Source organism: Rhopilema esculentum, chromosome 15 (genome assembly GCF_057945365.1).
Source record: "Rhopilema esculentum isolate cy_ngs chromosome 15, ASM5794536v1, whole genome shotgun sequence".
NCBI classification, from domain to species: Eukaryota; Metazoa; Cnidaria; class Scyphozoa; order Rhizostomeae; family Rhizostomatidae; genus Rhopilema; species Rhopilema esculentum.
The window spans coordinates 10,590,539-10,599,312 of NC_142829.1; the positions used below are offsets into that span (position 1 = coordinate 10,590,539).

Here is an 8,774-nt window from a genome sequence, read left to right on the forward strand (position 1 = left end):
ACCCATGTGTTCTTGGGTTTGCCGTTTCTTTGATCCGGTTATTCAAGATCTGTTGCCGTAATCATACTTTGTTACTACCACAGAAAGAGTTTTCTAGACCAACTTACTGGCAAACCAACTTATTCAAAACTTTTTGAATATTTTATTGATGAAGTTATGATCCTGAAATACTTGGCTAATTAGAATTTCAGTAACAGTAGTGGTTTTGGAGCTAAGAGAAGATTTTAACGAGAAGATTTTAACGATATCAAGTGTCGCAAAATGCAAAAACGTAAAACAGAGACGAAAACGTGACTATAGATCTTGCTACTGAAGATGCAGTAAAAAAGTCTGGTGTGCCTTATTGAAGAGGACGTAAAATTTGCAAGTTTATCCTTCTGAGCCAATCAAATATCTCCATAGATGTACAACACTGCGTTATGTCATATAAGAAAAACAATCTTCAAAGATAACCAAATTGCCACACAAATGACAAAATATCTTAATTACAAGCATTGTAGTAATAGCTCTTTGGTATCTGGCCCATTAGAATATATCGAGGAAATAAGTACGCAAAAAATAATTTAATCATTAGACCCTATTCCAATAAACTCGAATTAAATTAGCTAACTTTGCATCAATGAATTTCTTTTTTGCTCCAAATTGGCCAAAAACCTCTCAACTCTACATTCCCTATCCAGAGTAACCTTTTTTAGTTCATCATTTAGCAAAATTTGTTCAGTGCTCCCTGCATTTTCACCCATATGCTCCCCTCTTTCAACTGTCTCTAAAATATTTCTTTGAGCTTGAATCATGTCTTGTATCGTTATGTCATGAATTTGCCTCTGCTGTAATGTCTTTCGTGTATCCTTAAAAAACAAATTAAAATTGAATAAGGCTTTAAAGATAACCAAATTGCCACACAAATGACAAAATATCATAATTACAAGCATTGAATACAACATAAAAACTAAAACTTTCGACAAATCCTACAATAACATAGGACGGCTGAATATGTGAACCAACCGGGCAATGGCTTACTGAATGACTTCCAACATTTTGAAGAAGGTTGAACCTTTACCTTTTACATTCACATCAGGATTTTAGGAATGATATTTGAAACCTAGAAGACTAACTACTGGCTGCCATTAATGAACAAAATTATACTTACTTGTAAAACGCTATACCCAAGTTGATAAGAAAGGACACATTTCAAGAACTGCCATATTGTAAATTCTGGCCAAAGTTCATCAACAAACGCCAACATAGAGTAGGAGGACTGGATAGAAACAAGTCAAGATATTAGGCTACCATTTCCTTTAAATTGAATCTAATTTTTACGCAATCTACAGCAGATGTATAATTATCTTCTAAAGTAACTATTTTCAATAAGAAAATTGTGTTCTTTATACCAATATTAAAAGCCAGAACTACCAATAATGGTAATAGATCATTAAGTTTTCAAGGGCCTGAAATCTGGAATTCACTCCCGGAATCAATAAAGACAGCACAAAATACTAGACAATTTAAGAATTTGATCAAAACTTGGTTCCTTGAAAACAAATGCGCATGCTGGTTTTGCAGTAAATGAACTATCTTATGCAATCCTTGAAATTGTTTCATGTTAGTCTTAATTAGTGTATATTCACTATTGTGAAAACTAATGTTAAATAATCTACAATACAATACAATACAAATACCATGATTCTATTTTTAATGTTTCAGTTCATTTTTCAACAACTACTTTACTACATTTCTGTTTTTAACTGATTATTGATCCATTAAGAGGCGTACTTGACTCTCCAGCCCTCTGGAGGTGATTCTCTAGGGAAGACTTGCTTTTTCATCCTGAAAGTATCCAAGTATTCCTGAGCATCCTATCCAGTTTCAACAATTAATTAAAAACAGAAATGCGGCAAAATAGTTGTTAAAAATGAAAGGAAACATTAAAAATAAGATCATGGTGTAGTGAGCACAACATTTGTATTTTAGCCCTATTTCGAACCTTGACTTCTTCAGGCAACGCCTAATCGAGGGGGGGGGCTTTAAGTGAAGGATGTACGGTGTGGCAATTATACGGTGTATTAACATGTTCAATAAAACGGAATAAGAACCCCCCTCCTCGTTTCATTACAAGGCATGAAAAAGGAAACAGAGCTTCATGATAACAAGTTTTGGTGAGAAAGTCGTAGTTTTGTAAACTTATGGCAAATATATTTCTTTTTCTGTTAAAACATTGATCCTAAATAACAAAATCATAAATATTATTTTCTTCATTAAAGTTTTCCGATATGATTTTAATTTTGAACTGAAGACCACAGAAATAGGTTTTTTAATATCAAGCAATGATATATTAATCAGCAACTGTTGCAAAACAGTCAACTTTGTCTTTCCTTTTACCGCATTGAAATAGCCATGATGAAAAAGATGAAGCAGAGCATCCAAAGGATGAGATCTGAGCAAAGCCACTAAAACTAGCAGAGCATCCAAAGGATGAGACATAAGTAAAGTCATTAAACTAGCAGAGCATCCAAAGGATGAGACCTAAGCGAAGCCATTAAAACTAGCAGATTATCCAATAAATAAAATACAAGATATTTTTTGTCTATAAAAACTGGTTGTAAATATTCACATTTGATACAGTTCAATATTGGAGAATGCCAAGTGAAAATGCTTAAGAGGAGTAGTTTCTTTACGGTACATCAATTGATCTAGTACACGCTTTAAGGCCAAAAATACTGAACTGCATTCTAGACTTCTGGAAACTTACTAAGGAATAATTACTCTAGGACATACCTGCCACATGAGAAAATCGCTCAATCGAACTTCACCAGATGTTCTTATTAGCAAATCCACATCTGCAGATTTTCTTGAATACAGGCACTTTTCAAGAAGCAACTCATTCAAATCACTAGAAACATGAAGATAATATATTTGTTTAAATCTTTTTATTGTTTAAATCGTATGCCTAGATTCAAAGGAACTGCATTGGTTACATTAGGAAATTATTAGTATAAATCATCACGCAGTGCGAGGATGGCTCAGTGGTTAGGGGCGCTGACCACAGATCCAAGAGTCCGTGGTTCGAGTGCCTGGCATAACCAAACTTTAACCGAAAGTGAGGAAAGTTGCAGCTCTTTGTAATTCAAGGCGCAGGAATCACAAGGTGTGGTCACATCAAGGTGTGGGCCTCCATAAGCATAAGCTTTTCAGTGTCCTAAACTACCTTCGGATGTTAGGTAGAAACAAATACAAATACAAATACAAATACAAAGTTTAAAAGTAATCAAATTTCTTAGTTAACTAATTTATCTTTACTTTCAGTACATATACAGTACAGAGATGCAGTTCTGGTTGTTTATTTTTTTCTAGATGATCTGTGAATTGCTTGCCTTGCTTTTATGTGAGCCATATTAAAAAATACAAATGTACTTAGGATGAATGTGAATAAATTTTGAAAATGAGCTTAATGTTACATAAAAGTCATCAAAAGCCTGTTGCTGTTAGCAAAATCAGGATTGTAATCAAGATCTTGCATACCAAAAATGAAGCAGTAGATATTTTGCCATAAATGAAAAGTTCGTTAATTACATGAAACACCAAAAATTCATAGGCATACGCATTTCTTTCGTCAAAAAGAGCTTCTTACAATTAATGTTACTGTCAAAAGCAGTAAACTTGCTTACTTTTTCTCGAGAAGGCCATTTTTTATGCCAGCGGCAATTTCCTTGACAGCTTCAGTTATTTCATGTCTTGATGAGTATGCCATTGCCACATTCAAGGTTGATCTACCATGGAATTGATTTTGAAATCAGTAAAGAGAGTCAAGGAGCACAAATGGCTTACTTGTAATTAAAATAATGTGAGGTCAATGAATAAGTCAAATAAAAAACAGTTTCAGCCTAGTAGTATAAAAATATAAAACAAATCATGCTCTTACTTTGAATTTTTTTTTGAGAAATCCACAACTCTGGCAACTGAAGTCCGCACATCTTCTGGCAAAAGACTAGCATCACCAAGAACACGAACACAGACACCATACTTCATTATCATATCCCTGTAAAAATACATTTTGAAATATATTTATTCATTAACATCATAATATTATATGATATTGTTTCATTTGTGAGTCATTAAAAAAACTTTGAAGAATGCGAAAAACATTTCCATTCTGGACATCTTGATTTGTAAGAAAAATTAAAATAAATTCTGATGTTAACTTTTCCCCATTAATCTGGTAATTTGAAGGCTTAGTATCATATCCTTGCTTACTGTATCAATAATATTCTATTCGTATTGTGACTAAATCAATTAAAAACAATGAGTTTTATATCTTAAATTATAAGCTAGGTTCATATTATTTTATGATCATATTTAATTGATCCCTAAATTGATCAATATGAATTCTAAAAAACTTCCTTTGCTTGCTTGATTATAAGTTAATTACCATGCCCAATTTAAAATAAAAATCATGGTAATTAAAATAAAATGAACTGATAAAACATTTTCAAACAATCTGATTTCTTTTGACCAAAATGTTACTGTAAGATTATGAAGGGAAAAGAGATTTGCTTCTCTGAACGAAGTTCTTTTTAGGGGGCCTTGAACAAAATTCCATTCATTTGATAATTCAATAATTGGGGGTGCAGGGCTTGCTTCTGATGGCCCAGACAAGTAGTTGTTTTTGAGTTCTTTGTTGGTACTTTCACTGCTGTCATAAACTCTATCTATACTACATTATTCAATACTTTTTCCCTGCTTTTCTTTCAATAACTTTCATAATCTCTGCTGCCCAATGGTGTTCTTACCTTCCTTTCCCAGCTTTCTTTCCTTCTTTAAAGATTTTGAATATGCTATCCAGGATTGTAACTTTCCCTCTCGACTCCACAGTGAAGAATTCCAAAATATTATCAAATTCTCATGATAAACTTCCATAGTTTTATAGTTGCAAGTAGCTTCTAAAGAATATTATACAACATCTCCCACTGTTCTCTGTCATCTTATATTTAATACTTCCCACTTTCTCTTATCTTTTAAAAGTACTCAGTTCAACTGTAATTCCTTTACCAAATGCCATTTGATCAAAACTTTTGCTCACAATAGATAATCTGTACTATAATGCCATCTGAAAATTCCTTCACCAATTGACCTAAAATCTATGTAACAATTGACTCTCTAGTTAAGTATAATCTGTTTTACAAAAAATGTTGTTAAGAAAAACGCCTACTAATTCCCTGAGCTAAATGAGGAAACTGAAATAGGAACAGAACCCAAGTGCGCCTTTCAGAATCTGTTACGAATCCACTAGGCAATGAATTTTACCAACATGCTATAAGTAAAATAGAACCACAAAGGAAGCATGCAAAAATTAGGGGTTTGAACTGTTCATTTCAATTATCAGAGTCAACAAATCCTTTCAAAGTGATCATTTTGCATTTCACAGTTTAAAACTAATAATCGTCCTGTGCTGTCACTGTATTATGCATGGTTGACCTCTCTCGTGATCAGCTGTGTACCTGTGCCTGCACACTCAAGTGCTATCACACATGTCCAACTGAAAGGCCTGTAGTCTTAGTAAGAAAAAGAAAAGTATGTTTCTCCTATCACACCAGCAAGTTTAAAAATACTAACATAACCATTGATATTGGATATAAAAAACCTATATTTAATCTAACGAGATAATTAGGAACTCAAGACAAAAACATTGCAAAGAAATAACTTCATACTTTTCCTCCATGAGTCTATCAAACTTCTCTTTTGCAAGTGCCATTAAACCATTTACTTCTTCTTCTGACCTTTTAAAGTTCTCTGTACTGAAAGCATAAACTGTAACCTCAGGAATCCCAAGTTCAAAGCACCAATGTAAAACCTTCAAAAAAAGGCAAAAATAATTTTTTTTATCTGAATAAATGTTACAGTTCATATGAAGTTTCTAAGGAGCTCTTTTAATAGAGCACCTTCATTTTACTTAGAGCAAGGCCTGGGGCAACAATCATGATGAAACTCCATTTTGATACCAGAAGGTGCATATAATCATTGTTCTTAGATACAGCTCAATTTAAATGCAAATTTCACCGAAGTTACTTCTAGGCAACCATTTTTAGCCAGTCATCTAAAGTTGAGACAAAAAGTAGCAATCTGCAGTTGTAAACACAAAACTGCAGCTGCATCTGTTCCAATTATTCACAAAAAACATCTGCTGACTGACTTCTGCTAAACTTGAACCTTAAAATGATCTTCTATTAAACTTAAAACTACTAACCACTTTTTAAAAATATAAATATTTAGCACATCTTCTTTTATGTTAAGTACAGTAGAAGTGTCCATTGCCAAACTGGAAACTTTTGCTTCTTATGCAGTCAGTTCACTTGAGGCTGCACGCCTGAAATCATGCAAACTTACAAGCTTGTATTGTTGATATGTTAGGGATTTTGTATGGTGATACACAAAAGCCAACAGACATGTGCAAAGGAAATAGACAGGGCTGTGCAACAAGCTTCAAGTTCGGGTCCTTTGTAGCTTTCTTGGTCATAGATTTAAATACAAGGATAGATTATTTACGAAACATATGTATGTTTTTGAAACATGAAACTGATTATATATATGAAATGTATTTATTTGAAAATACATGAAACATATGTTTTGGCTATGTTAAATATAGGTTAAGTTCTTTAAGCAAAATAAATCATAGACCATCAACCATTTTCATTACAAACTAACTTGATAGCTTATCCGCATTGTCTTGCACACTTTCTTCTAACTTAATATTACACAAATAACACAACATTTGATGTTCAGTGGCCTAGCTTGACTTTCCAAATTAGAGGGGTGGAGGATTATCAATAGTAAATAAAGCCATAAGTGAAGAAAAATTTAGGTGTTATTTCAGTGAACAATTTAGTGGACAAACTGAAAAATTACTGAGCAACTCATGATGAACTGGGGGGAGTGGAGGTGTCCATTTTAAGGTGGATGATAGCCATTGCTTGAGAAGGGTGATCAATCACCTGCTCCCTGTCTTAGATTTGCATTGGCATTTTAAGCTAGAAAATATTTGCCACATCTTTAATGTCTATTTATTCAAGAGACCATAACTTGTGTATATTAGTCACAATGGATAAATTGAATGTCTTGTTCCACGCTTAGTGCTAAATCAGATATTTGCTGTTTACCTTTGGTTTTTCAAGCCCTGTCTACTTGTATCTAAATATTTCAAAAAATATAGCAGGTATTTTCATATATTCTAAAAAAATTGCCCACTCATCAACTACTCTTAAATATTGTAGATGAGTACAAAATTTGCCTTGCAAGAACTTTTTTTCAAGACCTCATTCAGGGCATTATCAGTGACATTTGGTCATTTTGATAAAACTAGAGAAAATGTCATGTGTTTATATCTTTTTAAAACATTGCAGAAAGAACAAAACATAATGTAATTCAAATCAGATAATTAAAAACAAAACAGGATATCAGCCAACCACACAATGTAAGTGAAACCAAATGAGGGAGGCATTTTCAAAAGTTGTTTCCCACATACCAAGTATTTTGCTTTTAAGAACTTCTCGTCTTTAAGAATTTCTTTCTAACTTGTGTGGTCTTTAATAAATTTGCTGGAAGTATTTTATTGATAAATTTTAATTTTTGTTAAAATTGTCTGCCTGACTCAAACAAAGAGCAAGCTCTTTCACCCTGCCTACTAGAATTCTTATGGCCAGGACTGCCCTATACCCACTCCTTGTAGCTATGCCACTGTTGATGGTGCAATGGGTTTATTATCTTCTTCAATGAATGATAGCTCTTGAATTTTTTGTAAGTCTTTCTAGCAATAAGTATGTGTTTCAAGGTTAACAATAAGATATAATTTTTTATCTTGTTAGTTAACTGAATACAAATGAGTATGATACGTATTGTAATTTGCATTTTTGTAGTTTACCCTACAATGTTCTTGGTGTATTGTAAAAAAATCATCACTTGTTGTTTGAATAAAAAATGAATGGAATGGACTCTTCCCTCCTATGAAACACCGAAGTATCAAAATCTGCACTAACCATGTGAAATAATTAAAATTTTCGGGCAATACCAAGTCATGTGACATCGCATAAGGAAATTTTGATGAAAGAAGTTTGAACAACAAAGTGATCATATTCAGAATTCAAGCTAAGTTTCTGAAATTTGCAAAATGCCGAAAAAAATCCAGCCCTTCATGTTAACCTTAGTTCTGAAAAACAGCACTGAATCCTCCAAAGGAATCCTTCATTTGTGTTGAAGTGAAGGCCATACCACATAATATATAATAGTGCTGAGACACTGCAGTAAGAATCTGTCTAAAATGGGACAATTAGAAAGGTTTTAAGTAAATAAAAAATAGGGAGGTGGATCAGCGGTATTTTAAAATAGATGGAAGTACTACCTGCGCAAGTTTTTCAAACCCTTTGGAATGACCATCCTTTTTCTCCAGGCAATGTTTTCTGGCAAATCGTCGATTGCCATCCATAATGATAGCAACATGTTTTGGAATATTTCCACTTTTAATGATTTTAAAGACCAGACTGTGTAAAAAGCCGAGCTCTTTCTGGTCCTGAAACCAAGACATTTTGAAATATTGCTCAAGTTATGGTCAATTAATTTGTTGTCAAATCTAGCTATAGTAGGCTGCTAGGTTGCTTCCACGGCTAAAAAATGACACATCCGCCATTGTGAGCGAACTGACGTGTGTTGTTGTCAGTGATGTGCACAAAATCTAATAACAAAGAACTTTTGTTCCATAAACACATGAAGAACAATGCTGGATTTTT

General features: G+C 33.2%; 1 protein-coding gene across 1 annotated transcript; it reads right to left on the reverse strand.

The window, feature by feature from the left end:
* Positions 1-441: 441 nt before the first annotated feature.
* On the reverse strand, positions 442-8,713 carry LOC135685718 (dehydrodolichyl diphosphate synthase complex subunit DHDDS). Its single transcript, XM_065201761.2, has 7 exons — positions 8,390-8,713; positions 5,706-5,848; positions 3,920-4,036; positions 3,666-3,767; positions 2,776-2,890; positions 1,151-1,258; positions 442-848 (listed from the first exon to the last, which is right to left on the reverse strand). The coding sequence occupies exons 1-7, from the start codon at positions 8,570-8,572 to the stop codon at positions 606-608; spliced, it is 1,011 nt and encodes a 336-aa protein (XP_065057833.2). The 5' UTR covers positions 8,573-8,713; the 3' UTR covers positions 442-605.
* Between the last annotated feature and the right edge of the window lie 61 nt (positions 8,714-8,774).

Bases quoted from the DNA above. Each gene is read 5' to 3' on its own strand.
- LOC135685718 (XM_065201761.2), bottom strand. From the start codon at position 8,572: ATGTCTTGGTTTCAGGACCAGAAAGAGCTCGGCTTTTTACACAGTCTG. The intron at 5,849-8,389 runs GTAGTACTTCCA...CTTTTTTTGAAG, and splicing joins GGTTTGAAAAACTTGCGCAG to GTTTTACATTGGTGCTTTGA. The intron at 2,891-3,665 runs GTAAGCAAGTTT...TCATGTTTCTAG, and splicing joins AATGGCCTTCTCGAGAAAAA to TGATTTGAATGAGTTGCTTC.